At 46.0% G+C, this 23,694-nt stretch overlaps 1 protein-coding gene across 3 annotated transcripts in view; it reads right to left on the bottom strand.

Annotated features, from left to right (window-relative positions):
- Nucleotides 1-569: 569 nt before the first annotated feature.
- JCAD (junctional cadherin 5 associated) overlaps nucleotides 570-23,694 on the bottom strand; it is a 120,220-nt gene continuing 97,095 nt past the window's right edge. For all 3 annotated transcript variants that reach the window (XM_066585388.1, XM_066585390.1, XM_066585389.1), the window contains exons 4-5: nucleotides 10,239-13,672; nucleotides 570-7,928 (exon numbers count right to left, since the gene is read on the bottom strand). In XM_066585388.1, the coding sequence (XP_066441485.1) occupies nucleotides 7,894-7,928; nucleotides 10,239-13,672 (3,469 nt within the window). In that variant the 3' untranslated portion in view covers nucleotides 570-7,893. The remainder of the gene's footprint in view (nucleotides 7,929-10,238; nucleotides 13,673-23,694) is intronic.

Raw genomic sequence — 23,694 nt, 5'->3', positions numbered from 1 at the left:
CCCGCATATCAGATATCGTCCCGCTCAGCTCCATGTGATAAGGCCCGCAGGATGGGACAAGTTCCCTTTAAGCAGCTGCAGACCCCTGACTGCTCTGTTTGGAACTTTGACCCCCAACCATGGAAAATTCTTGCCTATTAGATAATGTATTATTGGCGCAGTGGCTCCACAAGTCTCCTATTTTTTGCTCTCCCGTTTAGCAGACCTCATTTACCTGTCAGCAGATTTGGCAATATGAGCTTGAGAAGAAGCAGAGCCTCCACCTATAAAGTGTAATGGAAGCTGCGTAGCGCGCCAAGGAGGAGTGCAGCGCCGCAGGTCACTTAACGATTCTGGAATGCTGATTTCTGACAACTTCTTGAGTGAATTATTGTGCATTGGGGGGGGGGGGGGGGGGCGACATATAAAGGAAGTGAGATAATGTAACCTCCAGGTTCTGTCCTCTTCGAGGGCAGCTTAAACTCCTGCTGGGATCAGCAGCCCTGGAAATATATCGCTGTTCTGGCACACGAAACCTTCTGAAAAATGCTGAAAAGAAATACGCTGATTTATTACATATAATAGTCATTTTTTATTTATTTGGCAACTCGTGGCATGTGTACACATTAAAAAAATAGACCATATTTGTAAAAAGCAATAGATACTTTAAATGAGCTTTTTTTCATTTTTCTCACTGACATATTTGCCATACAAATTATTTTTCTTTCTACAATATAGAAAACAAAATAGGTCACGTCAAGTGTGAAACATCAGTGGCGCTAGAGTTCAGCTGAAATGGTTAAAGTGCACCAACCACCTCTGCACAACGGAGAGAGCAACTTTAGTGTTGGAACTGATCTAGTAAAGTTGGCCAAGATCCCCGTCAGCCAAACCACTCTTCCCAGATCCCACCAGAGACCTACTGGGGCTCATCGACTTCCACCAGCGATTCGTACGCCGCTCCAGGTATACTTGGCGCTGGTAGATGTGCGACAAATGTATTAAGAGGCAAAAGCCAGACAGAAGCTATAATTTACCTAGGTTTCCAGCTTACGTTATAGTAAATCTGATAGGCCAGTGAAGCCCCTTTTTTCCTAGCCCTGTCTACTTCTAAAAAAGTATTAGAGGCTGGCGTACAAAGGCCAAAAGTCACGAATTATAGCATACACCATAACGTCCAACTTTTGTACACCAGAAATCTGGAATACAAGTCTTAAAGGGATTTTCTACAAAAATACTATTGATTGCATCCTCAGGACAGGTCATCAATAGTTGATCGGCTGGGGTCCGCCACTCGGGACCTTGGCCAATCAGCTGATTGTGTGCCTGCTGTCAGTACCACAATATCTAGCGGTTGGAGTAGAAGCTGATGCTCCTGAGTAGTGGCCAGTGCTGGTAATTGCAGGCTGGGGTCTCATTAAAATCAATGATAGTTGCAACTGCAATTACCAACGCCGGCCACTACACAAAGGTTGGAGCATCTGCTTCCACTTTGACCTATCCTGAGGATAGATCATCAATAGTATTTGCATAGAACACCCCTTTAACAAAAAACTCCATTATGTTCTCATTAGGGAGAGGGAAGAAAGCCACTGCCATTAAGTGATGACAACTTATCTCCCCATAAACAAAAGGATTGGGCATACTAAAGTCCTACAGCCTGATCCTTATTAGACTGTCAAAAAAAAGTGATCTTCTGGTCCGGAGATAAAATTTCTTCATACATGCAAGATGATCATAACGATTCTTAGATTGCCTGATGCACACTGGACCTTGGTGGTGCATCAGTAGTCTAAGACACTACAGACTGCTCTGATGGGCTAGAGATACTCACATGAGCAGCACTGCCCAATCAGGAAGAAGCATGTACTGTCTGACTACCAGACCATACTGTGCATCGAGTGGCAGGAGCGCCATTGTGTTAAATGCATACAGAAGGATGCCAGGAAGGGGGCAAAGGATGGCACCAGGTAATAAAACTCCCCTACTGTCCCCTGGGCAAACATTGTCCTGGATCTGAAGGGTTGTTTGAAGAGTTCTCTGGGGATCTGATACATCAGTAATGCCTTAGTCTTTACTAGCAACGTTTTTCACATGACATCTCTATGTATTTTCTCACTACAATTTGGCGCCTGGCTGGATTTGAACCCAGGGCTTCAGTGATACCCCCTAGTGGTCAACATGACTATCTCCGCCATATGCAAGGTGACCAGTGAACTTTAAGCTCTCATTTACACACAGTTTTCATATTTAAATGTAAAAGTGTCTATTTATGATTATAAGTCCGATTATTCTTTATAAGATATTCTATGTAAAAAAATACTCGTAACAAAAACAGGTGTTAGTGAAACCGCTAAATCGTAAAATACATCCTAGGAATGGACTGCAGATGCTCAACGACAGATTCCTGTATAGTTTTCACCACCATTCTGCAATGGATTACAACAACTTGAAAGCAGCGGTGGTGGCCGAGATGGCGATGAGAAGGGATCCCCTCCGACTCTTTACACAAACGAACACAAAACATCTGTTTCAGTGTAGTGTACACTATAGAAGACAAATATTGTCACGTTAATCATTACTAGATCTACCAACAAGGTAGAAGCCATGAAATTAGACGCAGCAAGAGAACTCGGCAATGTTGCATTGACTCTCACTGATTTGCTGCTCAGGACATAAAGCTCCGCCCCCACCTCTTGTTTAGACCACCCAGGAGGAGCACTGCTGCTACCCCAGAAGCGGGCACCTCTGGCAGCCGCTCTGCTGGTGTCCCAATAATTGCAGCAGGGATTGGAGACAATTTTCCTCCGCTGTCCATCTCACAATGTGTACAGTGTAGGAAGAGGGTGGACTGGAGTCCATCAGAACACTATCTCATGTCAAATTCACATAGGGAGTCAATTTAAAAGTATGCCTTGATATTGGTGATATGACTGCAAACGCAAAGCCCGTGGCTTATACCTGTGCAGAAAAGTAGATGGAAAACTAATAGGAGCAGTCCTGGACCCTATAGGCACACACTAACTGGCACCTTAGACTCAACAGCTCATGTATGGTTTTACAAGGTCTGCCTGCAACCTTCCCCTTGTCCCTCAGCACCTGGGATCACCTAATTAAAGGGCTTGTCTGGGATAAGGTAAAATAGCTGCACACCTGTCCATGAGTTGCATCTGGGATTGCAGCTTAGCTCCATTGAAGTGAATAGAAATGATCTGCAAAACCACTTACAGCCTGTAGACAGAAGTGGCGCTGTTTCTGGAAGACAGTAGCTACGCTTTTCTGGACCACTCTTTTAGCATATTCAAACTGATCATTTACATATTAATACACACCAATCAACATACGTATGTGCAAGCTATCCTTGTAGCCAGCATTCTGGCTGCATGATAACATGGCCCCGCTTATAAATGGCAAGATACTGTAATCAGGGATTCTGCCCAGTCCCTAATGCCGCCTGGCGGAGGAAGGTTCTGTATGATTTACCGACTGATGCTGGAGTTGTGTTATACTTATGTTTGTTAGAAAATGACAAGATTGATTTAATATCCATATATTCATGGCTCTGCCTACTGCTGATTGACAGGTCTCTGCATGCACATTACATAGATCTGTCAATCAGCAGCTGAGGGTGCAGTGAATACAGAAATACAAATGAGCTGCATTGGACTCTTGTCTGCCTGGTTGGCTAGCATGAGAAGTTAGCTACTTCCTCCCTAACTTCTAGCATCCACCTACACTTCCCAGCATTTCTTGCAGTAGCTATACATTAGGACAACGGCTCTCATCTGCTTCACACATTCTGAAGCGCAAATGATCACGTCATATTTCACACCCAACGAGCGAAGGCGGACGACAATAGTAGCTACTTCCTGTTCTAGAAACTGTAGGCAAGAGACGCCTGGAGTATCCAGCTGCCGTACACAACTGCTTGCCTCCTAAACCACCCATATACTCACTAAATGATGGAGGGGGGTCAGCTGCAGCCAAACTGCTCTGGGGTGGCTTATCTCCCTTGAGAACGAAAGGATTGGGCATGTTGATATCGAACTGCCTGATCCTTCTTTCCCCAACTTCTGCCATCAGGGAGTCTGGACACCCCCACACACAGATGGGCGCCCAGGTACATCCAAATCAAGGGGCTCAGCTGACATTCACTTAATGTCCACTAAAGAAAGACTGCCCGCAGTAACGGCTCGTGAACGCCGTCGGAGTCGGGATGTTTGCTGTAACAAAATCTAATTTTCTAAATGTTTACCCTGCTTCTCCTTAAAGTGTCTTAGACTTCCCAAAGAGATTTGACATGAGAACATGTTAGGCATTTGTAACTCCCACCTCTCTATGTATGCGGTCAGTGGCTCCTGTGTCATTCCCATAAAGACATTGCTATAAGTGCATCACCGGAGAAGGATCGCCCCGCGCTCAGAGTGTTCGTATCTACAGCAAAGACTTCTCTGACGGGCCCGATGCGTCTCACCAGCGAGCACCAAGCAGTGTCATCATTTCCATCTTAACCACATTTAAAGAAGAAGTCCACTTTGAGACAATCTTAGAAGAGTCCTTCAGGATAAGCTGATCGCAGGGCTGATCGTAGAGCACAGCGTATGACCCAAGGGCCACAAGTGGCCCAACAAAGCAATTTTTGGTGGCCTGTGAAATGTCAGATAGACATGACTAGGATGTCAAGCGGCTAGCCTGAAGGAAGTTCCCTGCCATCATAGTCCTGTGAGCGGTGAGGGATAGGATAGCAGGCGTCAGCGGCGTGATTGAACCGGCAGCTGTGCTCTTCCTCTTTGCGCGGCCAGCCACAGGCCTTTGATGTCAGGGACTCCAGCAATGGAGTGGGGAGCGAAAAGAAACCTGCAAAATGTGTCTAAAACTTGTACTGCTTAGCAAAGCAGTTTGCAGAATAGTTTCGAGAGTACCCGCACTCTTTCAAATATACAAAATAGATGATTCTAAGCATTTTTGAGTGGGGTTTATCAGCCTATTCTGTACGTTTTTCTTACAAAAACCCTCTTCTGTTATGCAGCTAGTAAAGACAGGGCTGAGAAATGAGTCTTCACCTCACCGTATAACAGTAGGGGGTGCTGCAGCTGTAGCTACAGAATGCTGCAGACACTACTGTACTGATGTGTATAACAGTAGGGGGCGCTCCTTCCAGATGTCTCTGCAGTGTTCCCATAGTAGACGGCACCAGACATGCCAAAGCTGGCCTCACTCCCATTGAAGTCAATGGGAACGGAAGCGGCGGCTATTACACTTCCGGCACTTCTGCCTCCGACCCCCGGGTCAGACACAGCAGTGTTCCCATTGATTTCAGGTGATCACCAGGGGTCCCATGCATAAGTTTTGCCCCAAACAACCCTTTAATGGGATCCGGTTGGAAAAGACTGCACATATAGTTCAACTTCAACCAAGACGGCGTTTAACCACTAATCCACCAAAATCTTGCTTCCGATGCCACATTATACTGGCAGGAGGCTCAGTCGCTAGAGCTAAACTGACAGTTGGGGTCCTTGTATGTTAGAACTGGCCCCACTTTGCCATGCATACTAGAAAATGGAAGTGTTCAGTACGTATTCTAGAAATACAGATTTCATACAGTAAAGATTTACTGTACTTAACAATATACAGATCTCCGCCCCATGCAGACCAACCACTAATAAAAAAGATCTTCTCTTGACTTTTAAGTTGCACTAAGCCCAATACAGATCTGACCAAGGAGAGATGTGGTCAGCGATGTCCAAATGCGACTATTTCAGCCATTGTATTCATGATTATCATTCAATAGCAGAACGAGAACGGTGAGCGCTGATGTGTCTTATGTCGGAAAGGGCGGGTGCCACCAAAAAAATGACAGCATGAGTTATTAAAGTGCTAGTTAGTATGGAACACAATGGCACAGCTTTGGAATGGCTGAGGAGATGTCTTTGGATGTAGGATCTATTTCTTACTTGCATATGTGACCAGGTGGTGGCAAACAGGCACTTAAACTAATAGCTTCTTAGAACTGTTGTAAGACTACATACGACACGTATATCCTAGTGCAGAGGTACGCAACCAATGGCTCGGTGTCGGCTGCAGAACGCCAAAGCTCTGTCTGCGGCTAGAATATGGCATTCTGCAGCACCCACAAAGCCAGAGGACAACTAGACCTTTTTTATGTCCAAGTGATGGAGCTTTTTGCAGAATATATCATCACAGTCAATACATATCCTACAGCTTCATGTGCTTCGCAAAGTACAATGGCAGAATAAGGCAGAAATCAAGAATGAAGGAAACAGGCACTGATAGCACAAATGGAGTAATAACATGTAGCGTCAGATCCATGTGCAGAAGTCATGGCGGCAACAACGTCAATGTATGTAAACGAATGGGACTTGTTCCAATGGAACAGTATTGCTTTAAAATGGTGATTTCCCCTCTAAATGATAAACGAATGGATTCATATTTACATTTCATGAAAAAATAATGGCCCAGGATATAATGTATAAGACCCAACAGTGCTCACCTCTCCCTCCTTATATACAATAGGACACACAAGTAGATATCAGGCACAAGAAAATGTTTCCATCCATGAATTTCTGAATGCATCTTGGAATAGACTGCCTGTTAGAAGACACTGGAGATTGACTCTTGTGTTATATGAATGAAGTGCTAGTAGTCACAGGGCTAGCCCTCTCTTCATTACTGAATGTATCTGTAGACTCATTATTTTATGGCCATTGATTATCACTACCCAACAATGCCACTTTAAGGGTATGATATGGATTGTGTCGCCTCCCTTCTGTTTTATATGCCCAGAGATAAGGTGATACATCTTGAAGAAATTGTACATGTATTTTGCATTAAATGCCATCCCAACATCCCGACAGAATACCCAGAAGAGCTCCGAAGAAGGAAGAGCGTTAAGTCTTGTCGATCTGGACATCCAACTCTCTATTATTTCATTACATCTTAGACTATATTCAGACCCTACAAGTAGCTTCGGGTACTTGTGCCTTCCCTGTAATACTCTTGGCAAGCTCTTCCCATTTGGAATCGTCCCTTTACAGATCATTACAAATCTTGCTACCTTTGGAAAAATCAGCTGTCAATGTGATGTTTACTGCTTCCTCTACGATGAAGAAAACCCACACTCTACATTGCAGCCAGTTCTTTTCCTATAGGTCTTTAATACCTCCCCCACAGTCACAACAATTCTGCAGTTCTCCAACAGAATAGACGCACATCCAATTAGACATGTTCATTCTTTTTCCGAGCTGTTGTTTAGAAGGGATTTTTTTTTTTTGCATTCATAAAACACACATCAATTCTTCAAAACAAAGTTCCTTTTTTCTTCACAGAACTGTCATCGGTGAAGAGGTTTAATGATGTGTGATGAGTTGGGTTCATTACGTGTTTAGCCATCCATCAAAAATGCAGCAGAGTACAAGCATACAAAAGAGGAGTCGAGTGGTAACACAGGTAAAGAAAAAAAAAAGGAACAGGCTCTCCAAGTCCATGCAATGTGTTGGTTGGTGTGGATACATTCATGTTTTTACTCGCCTCCTGCTTCATATCTATGAAGAGTTCAATACTACATTCATTGGAACTGTGACACACAACAATGTGCTCATCAACATGAGTTATGTTTACAGACCTCATTGGTAAGAGTTGGCCAGAAATCTCTTCAGTGTGCTTTTTACATAAGGACTCTCCTGGTAAATTCCATGTATCCTTTCCTAGAGCTCAACTATTTACTTATATACAGTGTAGATGACAAGTTCCATTCATTTGGCAGTAGTAGCGGCAGTGTGGGGACGCCACAGATTACGGAAATACTTTGGTGGAGAAGATAAGGGAAGATTACCATTCGGTTCTTTCGGTGCACATTCATTGAAACTGTAGAAAATGAATTCGCAAGATCTTAGGCTAGACTCTTTCCACTCTCGCTGGGTCATAGGCATCTGTAAGAAAATCAAAATGATTAAGACGATTAAATTGTAAACTTATTGGATAAACACTGAAGCCTTTTTGCCATCTTCACCCCCATATAATTATAAAGCTAAATTGGCTTTAAATGGATATTCCCATCTGAGACTTTCATAGGATATTCACAAGATACGACGTGAAAGTCTGATAGATGCAGGTCCCACCTTTAATACTCACACATCTCCAGTGTAGCCCCCCAACTGTCCCTGGCCTGGCTGAATATGATGACAGGAGGTGATTGAGGCTTTTAGGAACAGTGGAGCAGGCAACACTACATCTATCACAGCAATCTTCGTTGTTCCCATAACTCTCATTCAATTCTGTGGAAGTTATGTAAAGAGTAATGGCACTGCCCATCTGTCTGCTTCCGTCAGTCTCAACCATCATTGGCCAGGCCAGGGTATGTGGAGACCAAAAGCAGTGGGTGGCCATTCTTATCAGGACGCCTACCCTGCTTTTAGACAGGGGTCTTCCAATCTTCCTGTTTAGCTAAGAGGAAGATTCGTCATCTGAGATTGCCTTGCAAGTGAGGTCAGCTGCCAGCCACACCAGGTCTGGTTTAAAAGCCAGGCTAGTTGGTTAGCACAGTAGGTCTACTTTTGCTAACTGTAACAATGGGAATACCCTTCTAAGAAACAGATCAAAAGAAATTTACCAGCAACTCTAAGGCCTCATGTCCATGGGCTTAAAATCCGCAGCGTTTTTCCCGCACGCGGATCCGCGCCCCATAGGGATGCATTGGACACCCGCAGGTAGTTAAATACCTGCGGATGTCATTTTTCCCGTCAGGCGCGGATCCATGTGCGGGAAAAAAAATGAACATGCTCCATTTTAGTGTGGGTCTCCCGTGGGGACGGCTCCTGCAGGCTTCTATTGAAGCCTATGGAAGCCGTCCGGATCCGCGGGAGACCCGTACCAGAATTAAACTCACCTGCTCCGGATGATGCAGTTCTTCCCTTTTTCGCGGCCGGATCTTCTTTCTTCGGCCCGGTGGATGTGCCTGGTCCATGCGCGCGGCACGCCGCCGGCGTGCCGAGCGCATCCGCCGGGCCTAAGAAAGAAGATCCGGACGCGAAGGAAGGAAGATCCGCATCGTCTGGAGTAGGTGAGTTTATTCTGATTTTTAGGCCTCATGTCTGCGGGGCAGGCGGGACCCGCTACGGATTCTACATGAAGAATCCGCGGCGGGCCTGATTTTCCCCATGGACATGAGGCCTAAGGTTGAGCAATCAATTTCAAGTAAGTTCTGAGTCAGGTAAAAGGTCTTCAAGAGTTTCTAGGAAGACTTTTTAAATTGTCTTTTGCGGCCTGCCTACCTGGACTAAGCTGGGGAATAGAGTTCTGATGGTTTCACATAAACTGACTTAGGGCTCATGCACGCAGAAATTCAGTTGCAGAAACTGCGTCCATTAAAACCCATTGATTTCAATGGCTTCCCTCACACAGAAATTTTTACACTCGCGTTGGGCAAAAAACATGCAACATGTTCCACTTTTGCGCACATTTGCGCACCCGAGGCCCCATAGAAGTCTATGGGATGCGTAAATGCGCACTTGTCCCGAACTAAATCCCTCACTGAATAGCGCAATTTTGCAGTGTTAGTCAATAATACTGGGGACCACTAATTAGACTGTCCCGCCTGTTTAAACATGATGCAATTCTCCCACACCAATGTGAGTAGGCCCGGCAGCTCATACAAGTACAGTAAAGGAGCGTGGTTACTCTTGCGAGAGGATGTGATAGTGCTCCAATCAGAGCGCAATTATGTCACACTCATCTTCAGAAAGCCTAAGGGCTCACACCCATTTGCGTTTTTTTAATGCTGCGATATCGCTGCATTTTTTTTAACCCGTTTGCCAATGGGACTTTCTAATGTTAAAAACGCATCGTAAGTTTGTGCTTTGCAATTTTTGTGCGATGCGTTTTTAACACTAGAAAGTCCCATTGACAATCGCATTAAAATAACGCAGCGATATCGCGTGAAAAAAATATGCACGAAAAACGCAAGTGTGCAGGAGCCCTTAAGGTGTTTTTACACAGGAGCGATAGTCTGTCAAAGAATGGAGCCAGAAAGGCCACAGATCTTTTCTGGCTGCCCCCCCCCCCCCATTGACAGTAAATAGGAGTTGTTCAGAGATTAAAAACTCCTGTTTACGCTGAGCAAAAAGTTGACCTGAAGATAAAATGTAACTTCATGTAAGACTAAAAGCCAGACCATGATTTAGTATGGTGCCATGTCCATGTTTATACCAGATACTTGCACCATTAAAGAAGGGGTATGTTACCTGTGCATGATAGATCCAACTTTTCTTTTCCTTTTGGTGTTAATAGTAGACTTTCGTCCAATGATATCACTCGTTTATAAATGGAGCCAGTGGAAAATTTTCGGGTTCTTCCATCTTGCATCCCATGGAATTGTTTCTCCTCATCTATTTCATCACCGGAATCTGTGCTTTTAATACTTAACCGCCTCATTCGTGAAACAGAATCGACCTCTTTCATTCGAGCAAGGCGATCTACAGCAGTCCGAACAGGTGTGGAGGCGAGCTTCCCCTGTAACGTTTCTATTCTCTTGGAAGGGTTCCTCACCCTTTTTTCAGCAGCGTTAGTCATGTTTGTCTCACTGTGTTCAGAAACAGACTGACACAAGAATGGTGGATCCTGACGTTGATCAATACTTTTAAATTTTTCAGCAGCTTTCTCATTGTCGAAAGGCAAATGTAAGATACTCTTGAATACCCCTGTAGTCTCTTTTGTAGGAAAAAAGATTTCACTCACTTTTTTCTCCTTTATACTCTTATCTGGTTGAAAACCACTACTAGGAAGAACATTTTCCGGACTTTGAGCTTCAGAGCTTCCATTTGACACAAGGCAGTCATCTGCTACATCAATTCCAAGAATTCTTGCAGCTCTCTCATGTAGAGACTCATTCTCAGGAATATCCAAATAATTGTGCTCCTCATAAAAGTCTCCATTACGGCTTGTGCTGATGAACTGTTTACTCAAGTCTGGAACAGAACGCCCATGATTTTTATCAGCTAGTGACAACTTCCGGATCATGTTGTCCCCTAGTTGGCCAAATTTTGCACAGCTGACCTTCACAATGTCAAAAAATGTACGGTCGAAACAGGTTTTGTCTTCTTTAAAGTTCTGAAAGCCAACACCTGACGAATGCTGTTTTTTATTGTTGAGGATTTTACTTACATGCGTTTGCTCCAGTTCTGACTTAGTCATCACTCCAGTGTTTATAGCCACTTTGTCTCCAGCTTTCTTGTTTTGGGTTTCTCCCATCAGGTATCCATCCAACAACTTCACAGCCTTATTCTTTACCTCGGCAATCTTTGAAGATAAGCCTAATTCAGCTCCAACCTCGCTACTTTGATATGCCAACTTCTCTGTGCACCAACTATCTAACTTACTTTGATCCTGAAGAACCTCAAACAATGGGACTTCTTCTACTTCTATAATATGTCTATTGTTGCTCAACATTTCTCTTCTTAAAGCTGTCCTTGTGGAGGAAAAGTCCACTTGGGTAACTCTACTTTGCTCCTTCACTACATTCTTTTCTCCATTGATAACAGCAGTACAACTCTCTGGTTCCTGAAACTCTTTATTCATACTCTCTAGTTCGCTTATAGCATCCCATGGACGCCGGTTTACAGGTTTTAAGAGGAACTGTCCAAAAATCTCCTTTTTATTGCATGGATTTTCTTCTTCTAACTCATTCTTTTCACACTTGCCCATTTTTTCTTTTCCATCTGGACTTGCAGTGGAAAGGTCAAACCTTTGGCATGGTTCTGTTCTGGGTATCTGTGTCAACAATAATGATGTCCTAGAGAACGCACTATGAGTAGACGGGGTAAAGCTAACATGACCTTTTATACCAAATATGTTTGGTCTGCCACTTTCTGGATGTCTTCGTGGATCTCCCAACGCACCTGTAGGAACAAATGGGGATTTATTTTCCAGTTCACTTTCTTTTGAACCATTGTAAAGTGGGGAAGTCGGTATATCTGTAAAAACTGTTTGGGTTTGTTGATCTTTGTACTGATCGCCTGGCCAGGAGCCAGAATACGTCAGTTCTTTGTGTTTCCTCTGCTCACCACATCTGAGGTCATTTGCTTGTTTATTTTCCTCTGTTTTGGACGGCGCTTGTTTTAGTAGCTCTGTATTATTGTTCATGCTTCCTGTAAGTGTTTGCAGCTCTAAATCACTGGAAGATTCACTTAGAAGCCTTTGCTCATGTAGACCCCCATTGCTGTGTTTTAGCATGTTCATCCTGTCCACATTGTCTATTACGCGGTTGTTGCTCTTAGACATATCTGATGTGGCGGAGTCAGGTTTAACGGGGATGGAGACCAAGCAAAATATTGTTTCATTTAGTTTTCTCTTTGAACTTTTTTTGCTAAAAACAAATGATTCTGGCTCGAATTTTTTAACTTTTGTTACGGTTTCACAAGCGCTATCAGAATGGGTCTTCTTAAGAGAGAGCTTGTGAGTCGGCTCACTGTCTTCGGGTAAACTGCAAGCGGTGGCGCCATCTCTGTTTTCTGGGAGAGGATAGCACATTTGATCGGGGATGGAGATGTGCAACCATTGCTTGTGTTTTATACCCTCTCGTTTTACAAAATGATGGGCTGCATTTCTGGGGTTTATAAAGGCACTGTCTTGTTCTCGTTTCCGAAAATTACTTTCTTTACCGGATTGCTCAGGTCTAAGGTGATCGTTGTGTTTTTTACTGTGATTGTGTTTTTCTGCCTCCTGGGCACCTGCTATATGTTTTATACGTGGATCATCGAAGGAGATGTATTGCACAGAGTGTTTACATTGTTCCGTATGGCGGTGGTTGACTGGTTTAGTGAATGGACCGTTATTTCCCAGACAACAGGTTGTCTTTTTGTCACCTGCGCTGGTTTTCTCCACCGAAATGTTTTGGCGTATGCAATCACTTGAGCGAGGCACTTTTTTAAAAGGTTGATTAGCTGCATGTAGGAGCGGCGGGGACTTATACGATGGGGGAGGTATATAATGTGGGGGTTCCATGCCTGAGTCATGAAAGCTGGATTCCTGGAGGGTCTCTAACACTTTAGGAGATGAATTATGTTCTTCTTTTTGTTGGTTATCCTGGGTTTCAGCTACATCCAAAGCTCCCCACGTTTGCTGGTGAACTTCATATGAAGGCGGCTTTGAAGGACGACTATATTTCGGTTTTAAGAATGAGCTTTTAAAGTCCTGTTGCACAACATATTTGTCCTCTGAGGGTATTTTATTTTCCTTTATATAGGAACTGTCACCCGTAGTTGAAGATATAGCCATATGACATGGACCTTCAGGCGAAACTTTTGGCATCAATTGACTTTTCGGTTTAGTTGGACCCAAAAATGAAGCTTCTTCAAGACTGGAGGGGATGAGTTCTAGCTTCTCACAACTCCCATCTGACATTTGGCTCTCTGACGATTTTGGACTCACTCTTACTTTTTGCTTGACTTTATCCACATTTTCAGTTACTGTATTGTGAAATTCCTTGGAGTTTTTATCTATAAAGTTACATTTCCTCTTTCCTTCAATGTCTGTGGACGATGCAGTATTTTCACCAGTGGGTCTGCTGCATCCATGGTTGAATAAAACACTGAAATCCTGGCCTCTCCTTCTCCAGTACTGGATATCTTTATCGGTCCTTGCCCAGCATGGCTTTTCAGTTTGCAGTCTTTCAGGGACCCTAAAACAAAAAAAAAAGTATTCAATGAGAACCAAAGAAGCAAGAAACATAGGTGAACAGCTTGTTGACAACAAGGTACCAGTTAAAGGGGTGTTCCAGTAATAGCACATTATCTCCTATACACAGGATAGGGAATAACTTTATGATAATGAGGGTCTAACTGCTGGGACCCCCACCGATAGCCAGAATGGGGGTCCCATGTCCCCTATGTGACTGGCAATGAATGAATGGAGTGGTAGCGTGCATGCTCAGTCACTGCTGGAGATACTGATTTCACTTGCTTAGCTATCTCTAGCACTCCTGTTGAAATGAATGGAGTGGCAGCTGCGCATGTGCGGTCAAAGCTGCTCCTTGACAATCACAAAGGGGGATAAGGGATCTTTGTTCTGGCAATTGGTTGGGGTCCCAGCAGGCAGAAACCCAGCGATCAGTTAGTAATCTCCCACCCTATGATTCTGTAGATAGAAGTTTCTCTTAGCCCAGTTTCTGACGTGCGTATTACAACATGTCCGTAATACGGATTTGTTTCAAATGGCACTACAGCTGTAGATTATCAGTATTTTCATCAGTATTTGCCTCCATATATTTTACTTTTTACTGGGCAAATACTGATCCATATTCACCCAATAGAAAAAAGTAGCAATGTGGAGGCCAGTGCACAAAAAATAGGTCATGCTGCATTTTTAAAAAACGACTTTGAAAAATGCAGCCATGAGAAAGGATACATAAATGTACATTAGTTCCGTAACACGGACCAAATACAGAGCTAAAGTAAGCATGTCTAAAAGCGGCCTTATGAAAGGCATGCCAGGGAGACGAGCAAAAAGTCTCTAAACTACAAGGAGCTGCTTAATAAGATAGGAAAATATTTTAGGTTTAACGTCCGGAAACGAGTCGTCATCATTTCTCTTCACATCTCTGCCACCAGCAAAATGACAAAGGAGAAGAATTCAGTTTGACACAAATAGGACAAGGATGTGAGCGGGATCCAAGAGAAAATATTCCTCTCGGGTTAAAAGTGCATCTGGTTAATTCTTGGCGAGCAGCTCTGCTTCATTACGCCATTCGTGAAGCACATCTTCAGTTCATTGGGTACAACGCACCGCGATCTACTGTAGGACTCGCAGCGTCCTGGAGAACGCACGGGATTTAAACTCTGCAAATTCTTACAAAATGTATTTCTGTAGTAAAGAGGACCAAAATATATGCTGCATGATATCCAGGAAGAGAAGAGGCTGAAGCCCCAGGCGGACGTATCCACCTCGGATAGCCGGACTGCAACAGCTGCTACAAGTCATTGCAACCTTTTGCTGTGTTTATATTCCCCCAGTTTTATAAGTAATCTTCAGGGACGGCGCCCACTGAACACGAGAGATGACACAATAGTCTCACAAGACGATGGCTCAATGGACATTCGCTCTGTTTTAAGAGGTTTTCTGGGTTTAGGTCAATAAAGCTTCATAGAATGGTAGAGTTGGAAGGCACCTTCAGGGTCATTGGGTCCTCCGGGGTCCTTGGGACCTTCGGTGGCATCGAGCCCCCCAGGGTCATTAGGTCTTCCTGGGGTCATTGGGTCTTCCAGGGGTCATCTACGGTCATCGGGTCCTCCGGGGTCATTGGGTCTTCTGGGGTCATTGGGTCTTTGGGTCCTCCGGGGTCATCAGGTCTTCCGGGGGTCATCGGGTCCAACCCCCTGCTCAATGCAGGATCACTAAATCAGGCATCAGGCCCTCCGGGGTCATCAGGTCTTCCGGGGGTCATTGGGTCTTCCAGGGGTCATCTGGGGTCATCAGGTGTTTCGGGGTCATCGGGTCCAACCCCTTGCTCAATGCAGGATCACTAAATCATCCCGGACAGATGTCTGTCTGGACTCTGTTTGAAGTTTAATTTTTATATAAATGAAAAGTTCTTAAAGTTTCCAATACCTTTTGCACTTTAATTCCCCATTATTTTATAGATGCAGCTACAAAGTTACCCGCCACTCCAGATGCAAATCAGGTTTATTTACAAAATTTACAACAAAAAAAAATTAAACAAGAATACAAATAGCTCCTCAACTAATATAACGAGCGCCCGCTACAAATTCACCCCACAATTCCTTAGTCCTGCCGTCTTGGAATAATTCCCCTCTGAATTTAATCGCTCATCAGAGCCCGCCTTGTGAATCAGGCATTGCCTTTAAGGGGTCCCATCGTGGGGTATGAAATCACAAAACAAATTGCTTGCCCAGAAGATTCCCAGAGTGCTGCACTCTCCAAATATTGCATATATTGATTCCCCCAGCCCTCTGGTTGTTTACTGTTTGTTGCCATGGAAACAGACCGCCTTCTCTAGAAGGCTGGCACCTGCGCAATTCTTTCATCCACTTCTGGTGGCCTGGATCTCAGGAGCTTACAGTCAAGAATGGCGGCGGCTTGCTGATGCTCTTGTGTGTGGAGGACATGATGGATTCCATCAAGTGTCAGGAAATCCTAGGAGAAAACATCAGGTCTTCTGTGAGGAAGCTGAAGTTTGGGGGTCATTAGACCTTCCAACAGGATAAGGAACCCAAGCAGACCTCCAAGTCCAGCAAGGCTGTAGCGTCCGTTGCAGTCACCAGGGCATGTCATACTCATCCGCTCGCATGTTCCTATGCGCTCTGTCACGGTCTGCCGGGTATAGGAGGGTGCACGCACAACCGTCTGAAAACAGTCATATTTTCAGACTCTATGCGGATGTCACTGGCGAACAGGGGAGCTGGTGAATATATACATGACACTCCCAGAACGACACCGTAACTAAGGTTATGGTACTGTTGAGAGGCAATGGGCTCCATTGCAGTCCGGAGTCTGGCTTGTCCTCCAGAGCGTCCCCATAGGGTTACTTTCTGGTCTCTCCAAATCACCTCTTTTTCACCCATTCTTTAGTTGATTTACTTGTGTGTTTTGGTCATTGTCTTGGATAACAATCAGACAACATCTTATTAGCAATAAGTGCAAAAATCCAGATAGAGTAATTCCAAAGGGCTCCTTCCCGCGGCCGAGGCGGATTCTGCCTGTGAGATCTCACAGTGTAATCAGACCTGGCGTCCCCCAGAGAGCCCATACTCACCTGTCCGTATCCACCGCAAAAGTGCAGTGCATGACACACCAGCGCTGGCGTATGACGCGGAGTCCAGCGGTACTTCCGCTGTGCCCACATTGTGGAGTATCGCAGGATGGACAGCTTCCATTGACTGCAATGAAAGCTGTCCGTGTGTTTTTCCACACAAATTAGAACATACTGCGATTTTTTTCCCCCCTGCGAGCTTAAAATCGTAGCTAATTTCCGCTCATGGGCAGGAGAGGATCGTTTTACATCGCATGTCTATGGATGGACATTGCTGTGAAAGCGCGGCAGGTGTCTGACCGTGATTTCCGGAGTGATAATCTATCTGTGGGCATTTGGCCAAAGGGTTCACTTACTTTTTCCTGCAATTGTTTGTATGTAAAACACTGGTAGACCATTATTAAAGCCAGCTGGTGACTTACTATGAATAACTCAGAAATACTACGTGAAAAGACCAATTGCTACAGATTATAAACCTGCAGCTCAGTATATACGGTGCTGGGTTTACATGACCATACAAGGGCTTATGAGGACTGTATATACAAGCTCTCCCGACCACGCAGTACACTGATGAGACTAGCACAATGCCCAAACCGTCAGCCACAAGCCCATTATCTTGGCTGATATTTACTGGCTTCGGGATTCCATAATATTGTTTATATAAATCACCCTAGAGGAGCTTTTCATCGACCCGTAGGGGGCGCCTCACCGTTGAAGGCATGAAGCTGAGACTAATGAAATAAGAGAAATGGAAAGAGGTTTTACTGCTCCACAGAATAGGTCATCAATAGTTGACCGGCCACGGTCCACCAATTGGGAAGTCCACCAATCAGCTGTCCGCCGGCCCGCTTACAGCAAGAAACAGATGGCAGCACACCAGGATGGTATTGGAGGCACTATTACCATTGACTTCAACAGCACAAGTGTTTATGTAAATGGCACAGATTGACTTGAGACATTAAGGCCTCATGTCCACGGGGAAGAATCTGCAGCGGGTCCCTCCTGCCCCGCGGACATGAGCGCCGAAAATAACAATAAATCAGAATTAACTCACCTCCCATCCACTCCATTTGTTCTCTTCGCGCGGCGTCATCTTCTCTGCCTCGCGGCCGGATCTTCTTTTTTCGGCTCGGCGGAAGCGCATGATGACGTCGGGGACGTGCCCCGCGCATGCGCCGTCCCGAAGCAAAATGATCCGGCCGCGGCTGAGAGAAGATGGCGCCGCGGAGAAGAGCGGAAACGGAGCGGGTGAGTAAATCCCGATTTTTGTCTCCCGCGGATCCGGACGGCTTCCATAGGCTTCAATAGAAGCCCGCGGGAGCTGTCCCCGCGGGAGACCCGCATGAAAATGGAGCATGGTCCGGATTTTTTCATGCTCCATTTTTTTTTAAATCCCTTTTATTGACCATCCGCGGGTATTTATCTACCCCGCGGGTGGTCAATGCATCCCTATGGGGTGCGGATCCGCGGGCAGAAGAAGAGTTAAAATCCGCTGCGGATTTTAATTCTTAGGCCTCATGTCCACGGGGAAAATCGGGCCCGCTACGGATTCTACATGTAGAATCCGCAGCGGGTCCCTCCTGCCCCGCGGACATGAGCGCTGAAAATACGAATAAATAAGAATTTACCTATCCGTAGCGGGCAGCGAAGCTCTGCTCTTCCTCACGGCCGGATCTTCTTTTCCGGCCGGCGGATGAATTCCTGACGCCGGCGGCACGTCGCCGGCACGTCGTCGACGTGCCGCGCGCATGCGCCAGGCACATCCGCCGAGCCGAAGCAAGGGAGATGCGGCCGTGAGGAAGAGAAGAGCTTCCCGGCCCGCTGCGGGTGAGTAAATGCTTTTAAATTCCTATTTTAGGTCTCCCGCGGATCCGGACGGCTTCCATAGGCTTCAATAGAAGCCCGCGGGAGCCGTCCCCGCGGGAGACCCGCACGAAAATGGAGCATGGTCCAGATTTTTTCATGCTCCATTTTTTTGTAAATCCCTTTTATTGACGGGTGGTCAATGCATCCCTATGGGGTGCGGATCCGCGTGCAGGTAATCCGCTGCGGATCCTAAATCATATTTTCCCCGTGGACATGAGCCCTTATTTTGCCCGTGGACATGAGCCCTAAAGGGGGTTCCAGTCATTAGCACTTCTCTCCTATGAGATATGAGTGTTTGATCATTTTACTTCCAAAACACAATATTGGACTATAGTCTACTACAATGTTTTGTGCTACTTGTTGATATGAGCTTCCTGGACTAAGATGGTTGTTGACACTTGAAGGGGTTACCCAGAGGGAGATACTTACCCCAATCCATTTCCAACCCAGCTCCAAACAAGGTAACATGGTAAGGAGCTCTTGCGGTGGCTGATGTCATCGGGAGGGCTCACTGGCCTATGTTAATAACTAAGCCAGCTCCTTTCTTGGTCATGGTCAATGCAGAAACAGAGGGCCAGCTTAGTTATTGAAATGAGGCAGCCGGTCAGCCCCCTCTGATGACCCCAGCAACACCAAGAGCTCCTCACCATCTTACCTGGTTTGGAGCTGAGTTGGAAGGAAATACTGCAGACAATACTAGATCTAAACTGAACCAGAGTATCTCTCATTGGGTAACAGCTTTAAAACTTTAGGCTCCACTATGAGAGTCAGGAGTAGCTTATGGAAAGCAGAAACCTTGAAGGAAAACCATGCAAACACAAGGAGAACAGAAAAGTGTTTAGCTTTTACCTTTGACACAGGAGCGCAACTATAAGGGATGTAGGGATGCAGTTACACCCGGGTCCAGAAGCCTTAGGGGGCCCATAAGGCCTCTCTGCTCCATATAGGGAGCCCAGTACTATGAATAAAGCATTATAGTTGGGAGCCCCAACAGGTTTTGCATTGGGGTCCAGGAACTTCAATTTACAGCTCTGGTTTGACGCTATATGTACCTTGGACTTTGATGTCATCAAAACTTCCCATTAATGGAATCCGTGTTAGGGTGACTACCCACTACAGGTTTTTTTCACTGCGAAATTTGCTGCGTTTTTTTTTCTGCAGGGGTCTATGGGACTTGTAATGTTAAAATCGCGATTTTGTGGTAAATCATGATTTTTATGTGACAACATGCTGTATCTGAATCTACAACTGAAGTGCAGTTACTACCATTAAAGGGGTTATACGGTCTTAGAAAAACATGACTGCTTTCCTCCAGAAAACAGCGCCACTGCTGTCTATGGGTTGTGCCTGGTATTGCAGCTCTGCTCCATAGAAGTAAATGGGTTTAAGCTGCAATACTGCACATAACATTTGGACAGGCATCTTTTTCTAATCTTCCACAGCCCCTTTAACTAAACATATCTTTTATGTTATGTTGTCGGTGGTAGTCGGCGACACAGGTTACAGCAGGGGTGTCAAACTCATTTTCACATCTGCCTTGTGGTTGCCTTCAAAGGGTCAATTGTAGAGATGAGCGAACACGTTCGGCCCCGCCCCTTTTTCGCCCGAACACCGAACTTTGCGAACACCTCGGTGTTCGGGCGAAAAAGTTCGGGGGCCGCCGTGGCAGCGCGGGGGGGTGCGGCGGGGAGCGGGGGGGAGAGGGAGAGAGAGAGGGCTCCCCCCTGTTCCCCGCTACTGCCGCCCGCGCCGCCGCGCATCTCCCCGCCCCCCGGCGGCACCCGGACACTTACGCGCGAACACTCCAGTGTTCGCTAAAGCCGGTGTCCGGGTGCGGATGTGTCCGTTACGGACACGTTCGCTCATCTCTAGTCAATTGCAATTGGCAGACTGAATAGTAACAGTGACGCCCATAGTGGCCCCAGTAGTAATAGTGTCTCCTATATTGGCCTCAGTAGTAATAAGTGACCCCTATAATAGTACCAGTAGCAATAGTGACCCCCCTATTGGCCTCTGGCTGGGGAGCATCCCAACAAGCATTCCAATCACCCAGGCTGCAACCCTGTTCCAGCAGTGGCAGTCGCTGCTGATTCTATGACTGCTGACTTCTCTCTTTGACGTCTGCATAAAGGACAGCCAAGACAGACGCCGGGGGTCAGCAGTCACAGACTTTGCACTGCCGGTGGGCCACATGATACTGGTGCATCTTGTCTCCTCAGGAAGAATGGGTGGAGACATGGGTTGGTTGCCTTTACACACCCCCAAATGGTAATTGGTTGGGAGGAGTGTCTTTGTAAATCTCCAGTCTGGTGCACCCATCAATCTGGAGGCTGGTGCACCCTGCCATGAGGACGGCCTGAGAGCGGCGTGCTGACAGCTGCCTTTAGCAAACCATACAGCTGCAAGCTCCAGGCGCTGAGCACTACAAGATTGTTAAAAACTAGAGATGAGCGAACACCAAAATGTTCGGGTGTTCGTTATTCGGAACGAACTTCCCGCGATGCTCTAGGGTTCGTTTCGAACAACGAACCCCATTGAAGTCAATGGGCGACCAGAGCATTTTTGTATTTCGCCGATGCTCGCTAAGGTTTTCATGTGTGAAAATCTGGGCAATTCAAGAAAGTGATGGGAATGACACAGTGACGGATAGGGCAGGCGAGGGGCTACATGTTGGGCTGCATCTCAAGTTCACAGGTCCCACTATTAAGCCACAATAGCGGCAAGAGTGCCCCCCCCCCCCACTGTCAGCATAAAGATCGTCCTCCTCTGGCACAGCTGTAACAGCTGTAGCAGAGAAGAACGATGTTTGCCCATTGAATTCAATGGAGCGGCAATACAGCATGTTCCACTGAATGCAATGGGCTGCCGGCGATCGCAGGATGAATGGTTGGAAAGGGGTTAAATATATAACCCCTTTCCTGCAATTCATCCAGAAATGTGTTACACTAAAAATATATACCGGCGTATAAGGCGACCGGGCGTATAAGATGACCCCCCAACTGTCACCTTATACGCCGGCAATACAGTGGAGCAAAGAATAAAAAGCATTACTTACGTTTTTAGATGATCTGCAGCGCTCCTGCAGGCTGTCACTCCCTCCTAATCCACGGCAGACAAGCTTTCTCTATGAAAGGCTTTAAATCCCTGCCTCCAGAAAGACACGTGCCTTCAGCCAATCACAGCCAATAACAATGATGTCATTGAATGGCTGTGATTGGCTGTGTTTCTGGAGGCGGGGATTTCAAGCCTTGAAATCCCCGCCTCCAGAAACACAGCCAATCACAGCCATTCAATGACATCATTGTCATTGGCTGTGATTGGCTGAAGGCACGTGTGCTTCTGGAGGCAGGGATTTAAAGTCTTTCGTGGAGAAAGCAATACTCTGCCGTGGACCAGGAGGGAGTGACAGCCTGCAGGAGCGCCGCAGATCATCTAAAAACGTAAGTAATGATTTTTATTCTTTGCTCCACTGTATACCGGCGTATAAGGTGACAGTTGGGGGGTCGTCTTATACGCCCCGTCGCCTTATACGCCGGTATATATTTTTAGTGTAACACATTTCTGGATGAATTGCAGGAAAGGGGTTATATATTTAACCCCTTTCCGACCATTCATCCTGCGATCGCCGGCAGCCCATTGCATTCAGTGGAACATGCTGTATTGCCGCTCCATTGAATTCAATGGGCAAACATCGTTCTTCTCTGCTACAGCTGTGCCAGAGAAGAAGGATTTGTCTTCTATATGTTCTCAATGGGGTCAGCGCTGCTGCCGCTGGCCCCATTGAGCGCATATAGAATGCATCCATAGCGAACCGCGGGAGGGGCAGACTTTCATATCAGGCGGACACCTTATCTCCCCAGCCACTCACAGCAGGGGGGTGGTATAGGGCTTAAACGTTGCAGGGGGAAGTTGTAATGCCTTCCCTGTCTTTATATTGGCCAAAAAAAAGCGCTAACGTCTCAGGGAAGAAAGTTTAAGTAACCCGGACACCGCATGGTGTTCGTTACGGATAACGAACATACCGAACACCCTAATATTCGCACGAATATCAAGCTCGGAAGAACACGTTCGCTCATCTCTATTAAAAACACTACTGCTGAAGCAGTCTGGCTCTCTCCAGCAGAGCCTTTGACAATCACTCTGCTTCAAATCCTGCTCTGCCATCTGCGCCAGCTGTGCTCCTGGCCCGGCTGTGACTATCCCCGACGGTGGCCTCCTAGCTCCGCTGTGACATCCCCCAGCACCCTGCCATGTGTCGGGTCACGGCCCTGCGGTCAGTCTCCCTACCGGCATCCCTTTTGTGCTCCTGGCTTCGCTGTCACTCTTCTCTCTGCCGGCCTCAGATGGATGGATGTGTGGATGGCCGGCAAGTAACGGTGGGGACAGGACAGCAGAGACCAGGAGCCAATTGGCAGCTAGGGGCATGACTGGGGCGCTACCTCCAGCTAAGGCCGGTCAGTCCATAACTGCTGGTGGAGACAAGATGCACCAGTACCGGCCACATAAAGTGAGGTGGCGGGTCCTGTGTTTGACACGTGTGAGTTACAGGATACGAAACACCACAGAGCTCCAAAATTGGAGACTTTTTATTTTAAACAAATAACTGGAAAATGAATGATGTTATGCAATCGGAAGGCAGAGTGAGAACCGCATGACTTTCATGGTACCGTATGCAATCCGGACTACCACTAACCAAGAATGACAACCGCTATTATCTACAGCGGGAGAGAAACAACACTGTGCCCTTTGGATGGCATATCTCACAAAGTATCTCCCAATGTATCTCACAATGTAGCAACACACAATATTTTTGTCAACTGGCAGCTCTTGATATGAACAAAGCAACCTGGATTTAAACACTAGACCATGGAAAATCAAACTATGAACTTCTGCACGCAGTCCTTTACACTAGAACACTCCACTGCGTTTCTAAGGATCTGAATGTAATTTACTTAAATCTTACGTGTACTTATATGTGTCTAGGTTCATCCCATCTAATAAGAATTTAGGCCTATCCGGTACAGCCTGGATGCACAGCAGGCCTGCTGATTAGCTAACTCCCCTTCACC

Source organism: Eleutherodactylus coqui, chromosome 12 (assembly GCF_035609145.1).
Source record: "Eleutherodactylus coqui strain aEleCoq1 chromosome 12, aEleCoq1.hap1, whole genome shotgun sequence".
NCBI lineage: Eukaryota > Metazoa > Chordata > Amphibia > Anura > Eleutherodactylidae > Eleutherodactylus > Eleutherodactylus coqui.
Note: the sequence above shows the minus strand (reverse complement) of the source record. Positions and strands in the feature narration are given on the sequence as shown.